The sequence below is a fragment of the Ziziphus jujuba genome, chromosome 2, assembly GCF_031755915.1.
Source record: "Ziziphus jujuba cultivar Dongzao chromosome 2, ASM3175591v1".
Taxonomy (NCBI): Eukaryota; Viridiplantae; Streptophyta; class Magnoliopsida; order Rosales; family Rhamnaceae; genus Ziziphus; species Ziziphus jujuba.
In genome coordinates this window covers 31,891,807-31,909,353 of record NC_083380.1, presented here as the reverse complement: position 1 = coordinate 31,909,353, position 17,547 = coordinate 31,891,807, and the positions used below count along the sequence as shown (strand labels likewise).

The following is a 17,547-nucleotide window of genomic DNA, read 5'->3' as shown; positions in this document are numbered from 1 at the left end:
TATTTTTTCTAAAAAGGTTCAAAATATATATTCTTCTAAAATAAAAAAATACAAAACATACATACTACATTACGTTCTTTTATTTTTTCACATTTTGATTTTTTTTAAAGTTTCATATTAACTTTTCATTTTTTTTCCTACCAAACTAAATAACAATTCTATTCATATTTTTTATTTTTAAAAATTATCAATTTTTAATTTTTAAAAATAGTCATTCTTTTAATAAAACATAATCTAATTGTAATTGGCAATAATGACTATTATGAACCGCTTTACCAAGGAAGAAAAAGTCGTCGAGATCGACGAAATGTTGCCGACAATTTCGGGTATCGCCAACCATCGGCACCAATAGAGGGGGGGGAAGAAATTTCCTTCCGGTGTATCGTGTAATATTGCTGTTATCGGAGGGTGTCGGTCTGCATTTCGGGAAACAGATGGATGTCGGTCGAAATGTCAAGAAACCTGGTGAAACCCGACGAAAACCAGCAGTCCCGGTTGTGGAAATTAAAGAAGACCCGTCGGCTACCTCTGCAAACAGCTCCGGCGAGTCAGCAATGCAGATTCGGTGAACAGCCATAAGTAAGCAATCCAAGAAGGAAGCAATCTGGAGTTCTGTCGTCTGTCTGTGTATTTGTGTAATAGAACAAAAAAAAAAAAGGTACTTGTTACTTTTTGCTTGTTTTGCAGAGATTTTTTTTTATTATTTAAATTATTTGGTTTGATGAAGGTGCGGTAATCAATGTAATAGAAAAAAAAAAAAAAAGGGGAAAAAAAGAGGTATTTGTTGTTTTTGCTTGTTCTGTAGAGATAACAACATTTTATGTTTTTTTAACGTACAATTAATTTTAATATTTATAAATTATATTATTATTTTAATATTTTAATTATTATATATATTTATTATTTTATTATATTAATTATTTTATACGTAAAAATTTATAATTTAATTTAAATATTTATAATTTTTATAATTTTATAGATATTTCTATTTATATGGATTGATATTTTTTTAAAATTATATTTTTGATATTTTGATAAATTTTGATATTTTTATCATTATATTTTATTAATAAATTTGAGCGAAGGTAAAAAAAATTGTTCTATACATACGTATACAAATACATACTTTAAAGTCTTTTAATGCATTTAAAGAAAGAATTTGATATTATTCACAAAATAAAATAAAATAAAATTGATATCCACAAAATGAGAAATTTGTTTTTCAAAGTTTGATTAAACTTCACACCAAACGGTCCCTTATTTTCTTCTAACGGCTATTGAGCTGGCAATTGCTCTACATGTCGGCTTCATCCACAAAGAAGGAGATGTTATGGCGGGCAAGGCGGTTCATACATCGCCAACAACTACAAAAAGCTCTGATCTTTTTCTTCTCTAATCAATTTACAACCCAGTTAGCCATTAGAGCTCAGCAATCTTCATCTCACCAATCAACTCCTCTCATTTCCCTTCTTGAAGCCTGCCACCGATCTAAATCTCTCAGTCAAGCCAAGAAAATCCATCAGCTTCTCCTTAAGAACAAAACCCACATTGAAGAAAGATGTCAACTTTTTGAAAAACTAGCTCAGGTATACATTGCTTGTGATGAGGTAGAGCTTGCTCGCCATCTGTTCGATGAAATTCCTAACCCAAGTGTTTTTTTGTGGAACCTTTTGATCAGAGGGTATGCATGGAATGGACCTTTTGAGAAAGCTGTTGACTTGTATTATGGGATGCTTGATGCGGGTGTCAGACACACGAAGTTCACTTTTCCATTTGTTCTCAAGGCCTGCTCGGGTTTGCAAGATGTAGAAGTTGGTCGAGAAATTCACGAGCATGCCAGAGTACTCGGGCTCCAATCTGATGTATATGTTTGCACTGCTTTAATTGACATGTATGCGAAATGTGGTGATTTGATTGAAGCACAGAGGGTATTTCATGGTATGTTGTATAGAGATGTTGTTGCTTGGAATGCCATGATTGCTGCGTTTTCGCTTCATGGTTTTTATGATGACACTGCAAAGTTGCTTATTCAAATGCAGAAAGCAAGGACAAGTCCCAATTCATCGACCATGGTGGCAGTTCTTCCCATCGTTGCACAAGCTAATGCACTCAACCAGGGTAAGGCTATCCATGGTTACTCTTTAAGAAGGAAATTCAGTGGTGATGTGGTCCTTGCAACGGGTCTTCTGGATATGTATGCTAAATGTCAGTGCATATCTTATGCTAGGAGAATCTTTGATGTTATTGGTGTTAGGAATGAGGTCTGTTGGAGTGCTATGATTGGAGCATATTCATGCAATCATATGAGAGAGGCATTGGCATTATTTTACAAAATGGTTTGTGAAAATGAAATTAACCCAACACCTGTTACTCTCGGGAGCATTCTTAGGGCATCTGCAAAGCTAAATGATTTGAGAAGAGGGAGGCTGATACATTGTTATGCTATAAAATCTGGGTGGGAATTTGATTTAATGGTAGGTAACACTCTACTTTCAATGTATGCAAAGTGTGGAACTTTAGATGATGCTGTTAGGTTCTTTGACAAGATGATTTTGAAAGATACAGTTTCTTACAGTGCTATCATCTCAGGGTGTGTGCAAAATGGTTATGCAGAGGAGTGTTTACTGACATTCCACCAGATGCAATTATCTGGTATAGAACCAGATTTGACAACCATGGTAAGTGTCTTACCTGCCTGTTCACATTTGGCTGCTCTACAACATGGGGCCTGTGCCCATGGTCACTCAATTATCCATGGCTTTGCTACTGACAGCTCAATTAGAAATGCCCTTATAGACATGTACTTGAAATGTGGAAAGCTCAGTACTGCAAGGAAAGTTTTTGATATGATGCATGAGAAGGATATCATCTCATGGAACACAATGATATTTGGTTATGGATTTCATGGCCTTGGGAATGAAGCACTTTCATTATTCAATTATATGCTGGCAGCTGCTATTAAGCCTGATGATGTGACTTTCATTGGTCTCTTATCTGCTTGCAGTCATTCAGGGCTCATCACAGAAGGGAAATATTGGTTTAATGCCATGAGCCAAGATTTCAACATCATTCCTAGGATGGAACATTACATATGCATGGCTGATCTTCTGGGCCGGGCTGGACTTTTGGATGAGGCACACATGTTCATCCAGAGAATGCCACTTAAGGCTGATGTTCGAGTATGGGGCTCCCTGCTATCTGCATGTAGGATCCATAATAATATTGAACTAGGAGAAGAAGTATCAAAGAAGATCCAGGGGCTAGGACCTGAAGGTACTGGAAATTTTGTTCTCTTGTCAAATTTATACAGTTCTGTTGGGAAATGGGATGATGCAGCACGTGTCAGAACCATGCAGAAGGTCCAAGGTTTCAAGAAGAGTCCAGGATGCAGTTGGGTAGAGATAGATGGCATTATTCATGGATTTGTTGGTGGAGATCAGTCCCATCCTCAGTCAGGACAGATAAATGACAAATTAGAGGAACTGCTGGTGGAAATGAAAAGGTTGGGGTATCATGCAGAATCTTGTTTTGTTCTTCAAGATGTTGAAGAAGAGGAGAAAGAAAGGATTCTTCTCTATCACAGTGAGAAACTGGCTATTGCATTTGGAATCCTTAATCTAAGTCCTACAAAACCCATTTTAGTGACTAAGAATCTACGGGTTTGTGGTGATTGCCATGCTGCCATAAAACTTATCAGTCTCATTACACGGAGACAGATAACTGTAAGAGATACAAGTCGCTTTCATCATTTCAAAGATGGAATATGCAACTGTAGGGACTTCTGGTGAAGAAAATGATGGAGAGGGAGTATTCCACTGGCCACTATCCCTTAGTCCCTATAGCTGTTCCATGGCTAATTGAGGCAGGGTACTGACATCTCTTGAATGAACCAAAAGAAAATGTTTAGTAGAGACCACAGGTACTTTTTTTCCTCCCTAGAAGTCATATAACTAGTATTGTTCATACATGAAGATATAATTGAAAAGTAGGACTAGATTATATGCATTATTTGCATGGACATACAATTTAGACTTAGTTCTTATTGTTGGTCATATAAGGAATGTTAGATAATGTTCTGTTCCTTAAACATTTACAGACCTTTCACCACCAATGCAGTTCTCCTTGTTATGTTCTGAGATGTGAATAACTCTGCATATTTACTATGTAAAATCTAAGAATTTTTGTTGTTGATGTATATAACAATAACTAGTTTCCACATTTGTCTTTTGCCTTTTGTTGCAGAGATCAAAATTCGGAAACTGAAATACCATTGTGGGAGAGCGGTGGATTATTGCTTCCTGGATGAAGAATTAATGCTTTCGATGCCAAATCTGGGAAGGCTCTCTTGAAGTAATCCTTTAAATCTTGGTAAACACGTCTCCTACTTGATCTCTATAAATTGCAGAAATAGTTTAACTATTTTTAGCCTCTGTAACAAAATTTAAATTTTGGAATTTGTTTGTAAGTATGAAATTTTCATAAAGCAACTATATTATAATTGACATAAAGTATAATGATACTTATAGGGGAAAAAAAAAAGAAGGTAGAATATCGAAAGAAAGAAATTGCATCACTAGATGAGAAGGTTTATATATACTTTGTAGATTTTATTATTTTGAATAGATCTCAATCAAGATCATTCTTAGTTTACTCAGAAAGACCATATGCAAATTCTTAAAACCATTTGTCCCTTAGGCCATGTAAAAGTATATTATCAGCTACAGTCTTATTTTATGTAAAAAAGAAAAAAAATTAAAAACATGTTTACAATTCACATTCAAATCGCTTTATTCAAGTGTAAAATACACTTAATTTAAAGCGAAAAAAAAAAAAAAGTCTAGTATACTAATGAATAAAGGTTTCAATCAATGCATAATTTAACTGTACTCCAAGTCTTCCTCTATGCCGAATAGGTTCATCTGTCACTTCTTATGCCCCTTTTGAGATTTCTCGATTTCAGCATTGTGACGTTCCAAGGATGTTCTTGATGACAAGGACCATGCAATAAGAACAAAAAATAGAGTCATTATCAACAATAAAGTAGAAGATATAATGACTCTATGTGGCATAGTAGAGATCATTAATAATGCTGTTGTTGACAATTTCATTAACAATTTCAAGACAATGACTCTACCTGCAATAAACATTGTTAATATTACCCGAAGTAATATGTGGCATAAACATTGAGAGAACACTATATACCTGCAATCTTGTGGAACATTCCATGAAGCCGTTGTTTGGTTAGTTGGATCCAATGTCAAAAATTTTCTCCAATCCTCAAGCAAAATCGTAAGATCATGAACTTTGTTTTCTACACCAACACAACAATTTGAATGCATTGTACAAACTAGACGAAGATCTCTACTAGGCTGACAAAACCCGCCAAAGTAAGCAGTATCAAGAAATCTTAACTGTAGTCCAATGTCTGTAATGCGATCATATTTTATGCTGTTAAATACATCTTGGTCATGAAGACCTGGATACGTCAATCTGGAGTTGTACCAGTACTTGTAAAATTGAATCGTCCGATTGTTAGATTTTACATAATTAAATCCTCCATTTGGTGCATTATTTACATCGTAAGAATTTCCTAAGAAGTAATCACATGCAATTTGAAACTCTGCATCTGGATAAAATTGTAAAAATGGATCACGCAGCCACATTATATCATTATCCTGAGTAACACCCACAAGCAAAAAAAAAAAAAGGTTCAGAAGTACTTTAAACACTTCATACGAAGGCATAAACTTTATATCATATGAAATTATCAGAAAGGAGTATACTATCAGTAACCAAACATGATTATACATGATTTAAATAAACCTTAAAACATTATAACATTTTCACATCTACCATTATCTTTTGTTCCTCAAATTTACTTTTCTTTTAGGTTATCCGTACGAGTTATGAGTTACGAGTGAATTCCTTCACTTGTAAACTTTGATTGAATTACAAAGGATAAGTTATAAAGAAAAATAATCTCAAGTGGAAGTATATGCGAAAAATGAAACCACAATAAAAAAAATCCGGTTATAAAGTTAGGATATAGTACAAATAAGTCAAGATGAAGTATAAATGACCATTCTACTATGAGTGATTAGCATTTTATCATAATTTTATAAAATTAGCATTGATGTGATCAAGACTGTATAAATATATGCATGAGATAGGAAAAAATTACCGTAAATATGAAGCTGTATCCCTTCTCTAGGATAGTAATCAAAAACTCAATCCTCCTCCACATCATCTGTAAGTAATCTTGGTTCATGAAAAATGCCTCGCTTGTAAAGTTTGCTCCTTCTGTCTGAAGGTAATAGCAATGAGGATGTAAAGCCAAGCAGCGATTATAAGCCTTCTCATCCCAACATATTACCACTAAATGTTTCAACAGCCTCTCTGTGTCGTTTCCTATGTGAAAACTCTCAAGAAACAGATCAAATACTGAATTAGGCTCTGCCCATGCATCATTTAGGGTTGTTATGATCACTGTTTTGTTGTTCTTCATTGATGCATTTTCTAGAACCATGTCTAAAGTCTTGTTGATTTTTCCCTGAACAACATATTCAAAATAGAGGAATTAGAGGAAACTTTACATATCATTTGAAATGTATTAGAGTTTTAATTGGATTATTAAATTTGAAAAATAAACAAAGACAAAGACTATATTGCTTTTGATGATGGTGTATCCAAACTGTTTTGAAGTCCTTGAAACATGAAAAGGATGAGATATTTAGAGGGAGATTTCTGTAATTTCGAAAGATATAGATGCACCTATTTTGATTTTGAATGGTCTTTAACTGTGAACCAGTCATTTTTGTAGCTTTGACAAACGCTTGTTCTAGATCTTCGATTCCAGTGGTTTTTTTTTTATTATTATTATATTTTTTAAAATTTCTTTGATATTTAATGAAAATTCTTTGATGGGGATTACACCAATTTCTTGTGTCCTTCATGTTCCTTTCCTGAGAAGAAGCCACTTTACCATTTCCTTAGCAATACCTATTTTAATACTTATGCTACAGCTAGGCTTTTATGAGTTTTATTTTTATTTTTATTTTGATAGCTTCTATGAGTCGATGAATATTTTTTTTCTCTATGGTCAACAGCTTTTTTGAATAATTAATTTTTTGGACATCGATTTTATTAATAACTGATAAGCTTACTTTTTAATAGAATTAGTAGTTAGAATGAGAAGAATTTATAATTGAAAAAAAAAAAAGTTTTGTTTTTTATTAAGAAAAAATAATAGTTTTTTTTTTTAATTAATAGTTGAGACATTAATTTTTAAATCGAATTTTGGACATTTACTAAGATCCACTTGTGTGATTAATAAATGAAAGCAAATACTAAATAGATAAAAAATAAAAAAAGTCAACACTGGTAATGAACCTATTCTTATTTTAAAAATATCATTTTAACATTAAAAAAAAAAAAAGACTTTACATTTACAATAATTAAAAACAGGTTTATTTAACCACACATATACGTAGGTAATAGTACTTAGTAAGAGTTTTATGTATTAAGTATTGAACTGTTAGGAGTTATATGCAAGACTACTGTATATTTAATGTCTTTGTGACATCGAATAAATTAAATATTTTTTCTATATAATGTTCTTTTCGAAATTTATTGAAAATTTAGTTAATATTCAATGGAAATAAGAATTCAGACTCCGGATCCATTATAAAAATCTCATTCATATTTCTAAAACGAAGTAACTAAACAAAAATGAATTGAAAAAAGATGAAATTTTACTTATTCTGATAATCAGCCAGTCTCTTGTTAATGGATACTGGATGTTAAAAGTGTAAAAGGTCACCAACATTTCTAAATCCTAAAAATCTGTTTTCATTTCCTTTATTTTTCTTTCCTGTTTCCTCTTTTCTCCCCATCCAAACAGAGTAGCTACCCCTTATATAATTCACTCTCCCAAATTTCTTTTTACATTTTTGAATCCAAACATATATTTTTATATATAGAGAGAGAGGTTGCATATGACCTGCTCAAAATCAGACAAACAAAATATCACCACCAAAACTTGAAAACACAGAAAGTAATCCAACTTTTGAGTAAAAACAAAAACAAAATTGAAACAGAAGCGAAAACAAAAACCAAAAACAGAATTCAACTCACCCCAGAGCCAGTAGTAGAGTTTCTGGCAAAGAATTGGTCCAAAATATAAGATCTGGACACTGAATAGTTGGATAGAACAAAGCATGCCACAGCCAAACCCACAAAAATCACTGCAATCTTCACCACCTGCCGGCTATTATATACTTTGTCCACCTCTTCTCCAACTGATTTGCACATCATCATTTTCTGCTTCTCTGCTTCTTCTTCTTCTTCTTTTTCTTCTTCTTTTTCTTCTCTTTCCCTCTGTTTCTCTGTCTCTATGCTTAATTTTCTCTTTTATATATATTTATCCATGGAGAGAAAGTCAAGTCTCTTCCTCACCAAGCTATGGCTATAGCTGCTGCAGTTTGATTCTTTCAGTTTAGCTGGTTTGGCTGTTCATTGAATTTCTTTTTCCACCCTATTTTAATAATTTTGGAGACAATTGGAATAAAAAACTGTTATAATATTATATACATATACATATATATATATATATATGTATATATATTGTAGAAAGAAAAGTATTATAGTATATATATATTGTGTATATATATATATGCAATATATAATATTATTAATCAGTATTCAAGCTGACAAGTCAAATTTCTTCGGTTGTCAAATCTCATACGTAATTCATATTAATCCATATAGCACGAGATTCATTGAGGAGACTAATTTTCTTCCAATAATAATAATAATAATAATAATAATAATGAGACTAATTACAAGCTCGAGAATTTAGAGACTGATTAAGAGGAGCGAAAGTGACAGCCAAACAAGAAGGTAATGAAAATTCGTTTAGACCTTTTCAGGGTTTGCGGCTTCTTTTTGGTATTTTAGGGCATACATAGAACCAAGTTGGAAAGTTGTATATTAAGCTTTCCCTGTTCTACAACTAATAATCTATTATAGAAGGTGACAATGGGGCGAAGAAGTATATTTACAGCACGTAAATATTATATATATATATATATATAGCCAACTTTAAATTAGGTCCTAATATGAAGATTATTATAAAATTTTATTTGTCAACTTTTAAATAAATCAAAATTGATATTTAAAATTATATTTATTAATTATTATGTCCAACAAAGTTCACTATTTAATATATTGTTAAACTTGTATTTAATTACTTTTTGAATTTTAAATTCTAATATTTGATGTAATCCAATGATTATTAAAAATGGATCTTAATTTAATAAAATATGGTGGACATTATTTGAGACTGACTATATGTGTATATATATATATATGATTTTAATATGGTAAAAACTTATGGAGAAGAACTGTGAAAGATAACATCCATAACCATTAGATATCTTTTTCCATAAACCTCTTACCATATCATTATATATATATATATATATATCTAAAAAAATTCTATAGTGTGGACTATTCGTATTATATTATGGTGCGGACTTCAGTACTGATGATGACTTTTAAAAAAATCGTCTTCAATATTCATCTCTGTGTGACAATAAAAAATTATCATCAATACTAAAGCTCGGATGATAAAAACGTGCAGATGTACACACCATAGACGGACTCTATATATATCTATATATATAAACATATATAAAATTGCTATGGTGAGCATCTTCTCCTATAATAGATGTATTTTACCTGTCCTACAGAATAATTTCTCCTTATTATAGTGCACGCTAGTCCTGTACTATAAGAGGCACATCACCCGTTTATTCTCAAAAGTAAACCTAAAAATCCAGTATATTACTAATAACAAATTGGTTGTGCACCCATTATAGTGTGGACCAATGCATGTTTTAGCAAAATTTTACAATATATTATCAACAATAAACTAGTGGCATATCTTTTATGGTACAAGACTTATACACACCATAATAATTCTATAGTATGGATATCTACATAATTTTTTGTATCGGATATTCTCAAAAAAGATGATAGTTTTTGTAAAATTAATCACCTTTATGTGATATATAGATGATATTTTTATACAAAAATCGTTATCTTTTATGATATTTATACAAAAAAATCGTATATATATCCATATCATAAAATAACTATATATATATATATATGAATAATTTAGTGGGATCCTCTAGGGCTTATGTTCGGTATCAATATAAGCTGTGTGGGACATATACTGTATAATAAATAAATTTTGTATATATAATGAAAAAAAAATTCCAACAAAAAACATTTTCTCCATTGTATATATATATATATATTCACCAAAATATATATATGTATTCACCAAAATATGTGTGTGTGTATATATATACACACGTATGTATATGTATATACCTTGTTTATAAGTGAGATTCCCACACAATGTGTCCCCACATATTCCACTCACTGGACAAGAGTTCTAAAAATGTGGGATTGTTTCCTTGTCTTCTTCTTAAATTCCTTAGTTGCCGTCAATAATTAATTCAGTATGATATAACACGTGGGACATGCACTTGTAGCGTTGACTTTTGCACAGAAAAATGTAAATGACAAAGAACATATATCTGGTAGAAAAGTAATATATTTGGGTGAATGGGGGCAAAATAGTGGCTACATGGCATTATTAACATAATATATTTGGCATATTCCTTTCCTAATTATTTATTTATTTATTTGTTTTTAATATTATGTTAGACACTGCTGTGATGATTCTAACTTCTTTGGATATGGATATAATTTGTTGCAAGACTTTTGAGAACTTCGACCATATACCATAATTTAGTTTTCTTTTCAAAGTAGAAAATTCTAAACGATTATTTTGAAAGTGGAGGATCGAAAAGATCATTGTCAACCAACTGATAATTAGGTTAACGAAAGAATTTTTTTTTTTTTTGTATTTTAATTTTAAGAAATTGAAGAAGGAAATTTTAAGTGAAAAGAAAAGATAATCTTATATGCTTTCATGAACATGAAAAGAAGGTAAATTTTTGAAAACACACAGTGTGTGTGTGTTTTGATTTTGCTTTTTATATAAATATATATATATATGTCTAATTTTTTTTCTTTTTTTTTCTTCCAGCTAGTTCTCATATATATATATATATATATATTAGAGGTAAATAATAAAATTTTATTTTACTATTTCCTTTCTATTTTTTTTAAAGAATTATAAACTTTAAAATTAGAATGACCTAAAAACTTTTTTTTTTTTTCCTATGGCCGAGGCCAGTAGCCTCGAACCCCGGTCAATACTCTTGGGTAGTGGTGCTCAAATCAACGGAGCTATCACACTGTCTGATCTAAAAGCTATTTTAAAAGTGGAAAAAATGTTGTATAATATTAACCGACGTGTTAAAAATTTAGCCAGATCATCATTTCACAATTAATCCCAATTTGATTTCTTTTTTAATTCCTGAAGGCGTAAAAATTGAACCGTACAGAGGAGTGAGATACCGTAAAAAATAATAATAAAAATGTAAATAAATAAATAAAGTATAGAGGAAGGAGATGATCGATCGTCAACCAAAAGTCGCCTAAGTCGACGCCAGAAACTGAGGGGTAGGCGAGAACGTGCGATGAGGCCACGCCCGAACCTAATTCCATGCACCGAATCTTAACCCCTTGTGTTTTTCAGATCTTCAAGACCAAGACTTTTTTCTGAGAACGATGACTTTTTTTTTTTTGGGGTCAAATACTTGTTTTCTGATCTGTGCTTCCTAGAAATTGTTATTATTATTATTATTATTAATTTTTCTAATTAATTACGAAAGATAACATTCATTTATTTTGTTTTGTAAAAAGATAAATGGCATTTATGAGGCATGAGATGTGTTCGCGAAGATTGTTGATGTTTTTAAAGTCTAGAGTAGTTCAAACATGGAATTTCTTTCCATCAGAATCGTATTTTATAATTAGTACATCATTTCATTTTTATAGACCAATCAAAATCATCCTCATTTATATCCCAAACGATGAACAGGCTAGCTAGGTAGGGTTGGTCCTTTTTTTAAAAAAAATTAATAAATAAAATTAGATTATTATGTACGTCAAACTTGCTGATTTTGTAGAGTATGCTGTAAAAGGAAGTGCGGTCCTCCTGATGAGAAAATTTTGATTAGGTTGATGAATTAATTTGATGATTATGGGTCCTTTTTGAAGATTTTTAAGCTTCATTGTATGATAATGAACTCCGATTTGTGGCATGTACTTTTTGTGTTTTCATATCTAGACCCTTGTGTTTTATATTTCTTCAAATATTTTTTAAAAAAAAAATATATATATATATATATATATAATTCTATAATTATATAAATGTTTAAGAATTAAAATATTTAAGATTCAGAAAACCTCATTTTTTAGATGCAAAATTGGAATGGATATGAAAAGGAATATTCGATTGGATTGTACCAAGGTGAATTGGATATAATTAAATCTTATCATGTGTTTGGTGTAACACTAGACTAAATCATAGGATATAAAAATTAATTATTAACAATATAAAATAATTTCAATTCAAATATCTAATATATATTGATATTTAAGAAAAATATTTGCAACGTGAGTTACCCAAAAGAGAGAGAGAGAGAGAGAGAGAGAGAGAGAGAGAGAGAAATAACAAGAAAAAAAAAAATCAGTCTTCTTCTTCATCAAGAGAACGCTCGCACAGTCAAAATCGCTTCTCAATCGTAACAAACGTCGTAGACTTCAGTTTCCATACAAAATCGCTTCTCAATCTTTACAAAATCTTGGGCTAAAAACAAAAAAAACAAAAAAAACCCACCAATGTAATAGGGGAACGGAAAACAAACTAAAATGAAAAAAATACAAATAATTAAATTGTATCATTATGTAAATGTATGACCAACATATATTCTAAAAATCAAATAGTCTGTAGGTTTTACATGTATAATAATACAATGTATATGAAAAATATAATTTTTTTTTTGAGATTAAAAATTCAAACTCAGATAATTGTGAAAAAAAAAAAAAAGGTTTTTACAATTGAATTATCTCCACTTAGACAAATCAACAATCTAATTAAGGCTTCCACTTCACCAAAGAGAGGTGCCTTTGCCATGATCATGATCACTAATTATTCTTCTTCTTTTGAGAATCAATATTCTTTCTTGAATGGCTACGTCGGAAGGATGTTCTTGATCACAAAAACATGCATTAAAAGCAAAATGAAAATTCATTACCAACATGGAAAATTAAGAACGTAACTTCATATCTTGGGATTTTATTCTACTTTTACCACCACTAAAAGGGTGGATTTTATTCTATTGTATCACAAACATCCCGCCAACTTTGGGCTACAGGATGTGTAAGTAATGTCATATATATATATATATATATATATATATATATATATATATATATATATATATTTTTTTTATGATGCGAACATTCATATGTTTTTATCATATGAACATTTGCAGGATAAAAACATATCTGTATTATAGAATTATTATATATATATATATATATATATCTAGATTTCTAAATTCATAATTAAGCAAATTAATTTCTTTTATTATCATCCAACATACATAAATAGAAAATATTATATAAATACCTGCAATCTTGTGGAACACTCCATGAAGCATGTGGTTGCATACTTGGATTCATTGACAAATATCTTCTCCAATCATGAAGCAAAATCTGAAGATCATGGACTTTGTTTTCTAGACCAATACAACAATTTGCATGCATTGTGCAAACTAGGTTAAGATCTCTACTAGGTTCACAAAACCCACCAAAGTGAGCAGTATCAAGAAATCTTGGCTGTAATCCAATCTTTTTGAAGAATTTATCATGTTTTATCTTATTAAACACATCTTGATCATGATTACCTGGATACATTTTTCTAGAGTAGTACAAGAACTTGTAAAACGTAATTGTTTTATTACTAGATTTTACATAACTAAATCCTCCATTTGCTTTGTTATTTACATCATAGGAATTTCCAGAGAATAAATCGCTTGCAATTTGAAAATCTGCATCTGGAAAAAAATGTGGAAATGGATCTCGCAGCCACATTATATCAGTATCCTAAGATTGAAAAAAACAAACATATAAATAAATGAACAACTTTATGTTTTGCATATGTCCACCTTAATTAAGTATTTAGCTATTAATATTTCTTTAAATAGAAAAATGTTAAAAATATATATAATGAAGCTCGAGTTAGGATATCCATAATTTTTTAACTTATGAATAAGCAAGCTTGATCATTTTGAGCCATTGGGTAATGTCACATTAATACATGCAATCCTCATCCAATTACATGGATCCAAGACTCTAATGATCAAGCCCACTTATCCAAAAATTATTCACCAAATCAAAAAAGAAAAGAAAAAAGAAAAAGAAAAAAAGCCCACTTATCCAAAAGTTGAAAAGGTTGTGGAAATCCCCACTTGAATCTCATCGTATATGTACACACACACATTAATCTACTTATATTTCATGGTATGTATATAAAATTCACATATGTTGGGCATAGATACGTACTACATTATGGTACATATAGTGCTCGATTACATGTAATTCAAAAAATATGTTATTTGAATTATATACAATTGAGTGTTTATGTACACCATAATAATTTAGGCATCTATATCTATCATAACAAACTTATATATAATATTTGATTTGATATCTAAAAGTACAACGGGTTAGGTTTATATCTTAAACTAGATTTTTAGTTCTAGATGGTTACTTAAGATATCACCTATATGATTTGTTATGTCTACACATCCATTAATTATAAATTAAGAATTGATTTACAGGAAAAAAAAAAACGGTTTTTGTGTGTGTATATATATATGTATGAATAATAATCAATTGCCAAGGATTAAATATACCGTAAATAAAAAGTTGTATCCCTCCTCAAGGACAGCAATCATGAACTCAATCCTCCTCCACATCATGTCTAAGTAGATCGGGGTCTTAAAAAATGCATCATTTGAAAAATTGATTCCTTTGGTTCGAAGAAGATAACAATGGGGATGTAAAGCCAAGCACCGATTGAAAGCCTTTTCATCCAAACAGATTACTACCAAATGATTCAAAAGCCTCTTTGTGTTGTTTCCAATGTGGAAACTCTCAAGAAACAGATCGAATATTGAATTTGGCTTTGCCCATGCTTCGTTTAGAGTTGTTAGTATTACAGTTTTGTCCTCCATTGATGCATTTCTTAGAACCATCTCTAGTAGAATCTCGTCAATTCCCTGAAAAACATACAACTTAATTGAATAATTAATACGAGATGAAAGAGAAAATCCGATTAGTTTTGTCTAGATAAACAACAAATTAAGCTAGCTTTAAATAAACGTCAAGTTATAAATTAGAAATTTTTTATTTTTTTATTTTTTCACAAAAATCTGAAGCTAAGTGTCCTTAATTAAGTATTTAGACAATGTACATATTTTTTAATTGGATACACATATATTTGGAATCAAATGGATATAGAAAAATACATGAAAGAGACTGGTATTATAATATATATATATATATATATTGTGTTTTAAGAAAACTTTATTTCTTTATTTATTTTAAAAAATATATTAATTCAATTGAGATTAAAAATGTTCTAATTAACTAATCTTTAGATTTTCTTTTTATCATAGGATTGGACTAAACTAAATAACTCAAACAGTAATTTTATCATTGGACCATTCTGTTTATACAAGAAACTGTCTAATGTCCCGTAAATCCTCCTTGATTTCCTTCTTCATCAATTAAAAAGAAAAACAACAAAAACAAACATGAAAAGGCAACAAATGAAAGAGAGAGAGAAGAACAAGTAGTAATTCCTTTTTTCAGCAGTAAAACAAAAGATAAAAAAAACAAAAACAAAAAACAGAAGATACTGAAAAAATAAAATAAAATAAAATAAAAAATTACCTGCCCAAAAGAAGTGTTGGTAGCAAAAACTTGGAAAAGTACATTAGAATAAGATGAGGAGTTTGAATAAGTACAAAGCAGCAACCATGCCACTGAAGCCATCCCCAAAAACACCAAACCCATCCTCACTGTCCTTACTCCTTTTCCTCTGCTATTTCCCTTCTCTTCCTCTGCTTTCGACGCCATTTCCTCTGTTTCTCTCTCTCTCTCTCTCTCTCTCTCTCTATATATATATATATATATATTATTATTATTCAGGAGCCAGTCAACTCGTCCATAACGTGGCAGGTTAAATTTGTTCGTGTACTTTTATGTGCACCGAAACATACGAAAGGACTAGCCACCGACGACTATTTACCTATCCTCCTCAAATAAAACTATTTTTAATTAGTTTCATAAAATTTAATTGTAGCAAAACTCATATATAAATGCTGGGTTATTTATATATACATATGGAAAGGAGATAAGTGTAGTCTAGATTACATACAATATGGAAATTAAGGAGGGCCACCGAATCAATAAAAACGCAAAATTTTTATTTTTTCATATTTTGGAAAAAAAAAAAAAGGGTTTAAAAGGGGAAAAAAAAAGTTCAAATGAGATTAGATTTTTTTAAAAAATTCAATAAACAAGTTTGATTTCTTTATTATTTTGGTCATGGAAGTTATATTTCCTAAAAAGTTTAAAGCTTTATCATCATCATCTTTTTTTAAATCTTAATTGTTGATATGATATTTATATTGGTCCTATTAATTATTATTTAGTTACTTTTACATGTGGACATTATTATTAAATAAATGTTTTAGAAATATATATATATATATATATATTGTGCATGTGTGCGTGAGGTACACGACATTCCCTATAAAAGGTGTCCCAAATAACAAATGTATATAATCTGATATTCCCCACCAAAAAAAAAAATTAAAAAAAAAATGTATATACCTGACCTGTCCAGTAAAAGATGTCCCAGCAAAGGGTGCCATAATATAATATATAATATATTTATCATTATAAAAACTTATCGGATCAACCTATTATCAAATTATCTAAAAAAACGACTATCATATTAAACAAATTTTAAAAGTTTCAGTAATTGTAATAACAATCTATAATGTGATAGCAACATATTTGAAAATGAGATGATAGTATCTTAAATAATGATTTAAAATTGAAAACTTATTTGACTAAACGGCAATTCTAAATCCATCATAATACGAAAGTAGATTTTTATTATATATGTAAATATCAAAAGTGTCATGTTAGAGAAATCAAATAAACATACCAACCTGAATATCAAAAGTCATATGTTAACACTTTTTTTGTTCATATATTATTATAGTTTAATTATGAATAAGTAAACTTTTAAAATAAATAAGTATAATAAAATATAAACCAATCAAATACTAATACATAGCTTTTGATATCCGTTTTGATATTCTCCAAAAGCATCTCCCACTGACATTTTAAAGCATCACTTTTTTTTATTTTAAAAAATCATATTTTATTTTCATGATTTTAATAGACCTTTTAAATTGAAAAACTAAAGTAAAAAATAGAATTTGGCTTTTCAAATATAAAAAACCAAATCCACTCTTT

General features: G+C 30.1%; 3 protein-coding genes across 6 annotated transcripts; 1 reads left to right on the top strand and 2 right to left on the bottom strand.

Annotated features, from left to right (window-relative positions):
• Positions 1-1,110: 1,110 nt before the first annotated feature.
• LOC107419502 (pentatricopeptide repeat-containing protein At3g16610) lies at positions 1,111-4,483 on the top strand. Of its 2 annotated transcripts, XM_048472914.2 has the most exons (3): positions 1,445-1,586; positions 1,679-3,919; positions 4,243-4,483. In XM_048472914.2, exon 2 carries the CDS (start codon positions 1,731-1,733, stop codon positions 3,786-3,788), a length of 2,058 nt encoding a protein of 685 aa, XP_048328871.2. In that variant the 5' UTR covers positions 1,445-1,586; positions 1,679-1,730; the 3' UTR covers positions 3,789-3,919; positions 4,243-4,483. The 2 variants fall into 2 exon arrangements, with proteins under 2 accessions (XP_015883729.3, XP_048328871.2); XM_016028243.4 differs by having other exon boundaries at positions 1,111-3,919.
• Positions 4,484-4,701: 218 nt separating this feature from the next.
• LOC107419546 (uncharacterized protein At4g15970-like) lies at positions 4,702-8,576 on the bottom strand. Of its 2 annotated transcripts, XM_025073671.3 has the most exons (5): positions 8,134-8,273; positions 7,756-7,999; positions 6,182-6,550; positions 5,203-5,675; positions 4,702-4,983 (listed from the first exon to the last, which is right to left on the bottom strand). In XM_025073671.3, exons 3-5 carry the CDS (start codon positions 6,524-6,526, stop codon positions 4,923-4,925), a joined length of 879 nt encoding a protein of 292 aa, XP_024929439.3. In that variant the 5' UTR covers positions 6,527-6,550; positions 7,756-7,999; positions 8,134-8,273; the 3' UTR covers positions 4,702-4,922. The 2 variants fall into 2 exon arrangements, with proteins under 2 accessions (XP_024929439.3, XP_015883775.3); XM_016028289.4 differs by lacking the exon at positions 7,756-7,999 and having other exon boundaries at positions 8,134-8,576.
• Positions 8,577-12,545: 3,969 nt separating this feature from the next.
• On the bottom strand, positions 12,546-16,309 carry LOC107419533 (uncharacterized protein At4g15970-like). 2 transcript variants are annotated; one of them, XM_016028277.4, is made up of 4 exons: positions 15,949-16,309; positions 14,907-15,272; positions 13,619-14,094; positions 12,546-12,793 (listed from the first exon to the last, which is right to left on the bottom strand). In XM_016028277.4, the coding sequence occupies exons 1-4, from the start codon at positions 16,132-16,134 to the stop codon at positions 12,772-12,774; spliced, it is 1,050 nt and encodes a 349-aa protein (XP_015883763.3). In that variant the 5' UTR covers positions 16,135-16,309; the 3' UTR covers positions 12,546-12,771. The 2 variants fall into 2 exon arrangements, with proteins under 2 accessions (XP_015883763.3, XP_048328872.2); XM_048472915.2 differs by lacking the exon at positions 12,546-12,793 and adding an exon at positions 12,888-13,195 and having other exon boundaries at positions 15,949-16,308.
• Positions 16,310-17,547: the final 1,238 nt, after the last annotated feature.

What these genes read in the sequence shown, in the direction of transcription:
- LOC107419533 (XM_048472915.2), bottom strand. Translation starts at nt 16,134, where the DNA reads ATGGCGTCGAAAGCAGAGGAAGAGAAGGGAAATAGCAGAGGAAAAGGA. An exon ending in CCAACACTTCTTTTGGGCAG is followed by an intron (nt 15,273 to 15,948) that starts GTAATTTTTTAT and finishes TATGTTTTTCAG; the next exon opens with GGAATTGACGAGATTCTACT. An exon ending in GATACAACTTTTTATTTACG is followed by an intron (nt 14,095 to 14,906) that starts GTATATTTAATC and finishes TTTCAATCTTAG; the next exon opens with GATACTGATATAATGTGGCT.
- LOC107419502 (XM_016028243.4), top strand. Translation starts at nt 1,299, where the DNA reads ATGTCGGCTTCATCCACAAAGAAGGAGATGTTATGGCGGGCAAGGCGG.
- LOC107419546 (XM_016028289.4), bottom strand. Translation starts at nt 8,316, where the DNA reads ATGATGATGTGCAAATCAGTTGGAGAAGAGGTGGACAAAGTATATAAT. An exon ending in ACTCTACTACTGGCTCTGGG is followed by an intron (nt 6,551 to 8,133) that starts GTGAGTTGAATT and finishes TATGTTGTTCAG; the next exon opens with GGAAAAATCAACAAGACTTT. An exon ending in AATGTTCCACAAGATTGCAG is followed by an intron (nt 4,984 to 5,202) that starts GTATATAGTGTT and finishes CTTGTCATCAAG; the next exon opens with AACATCCTTGGAACGTCACA.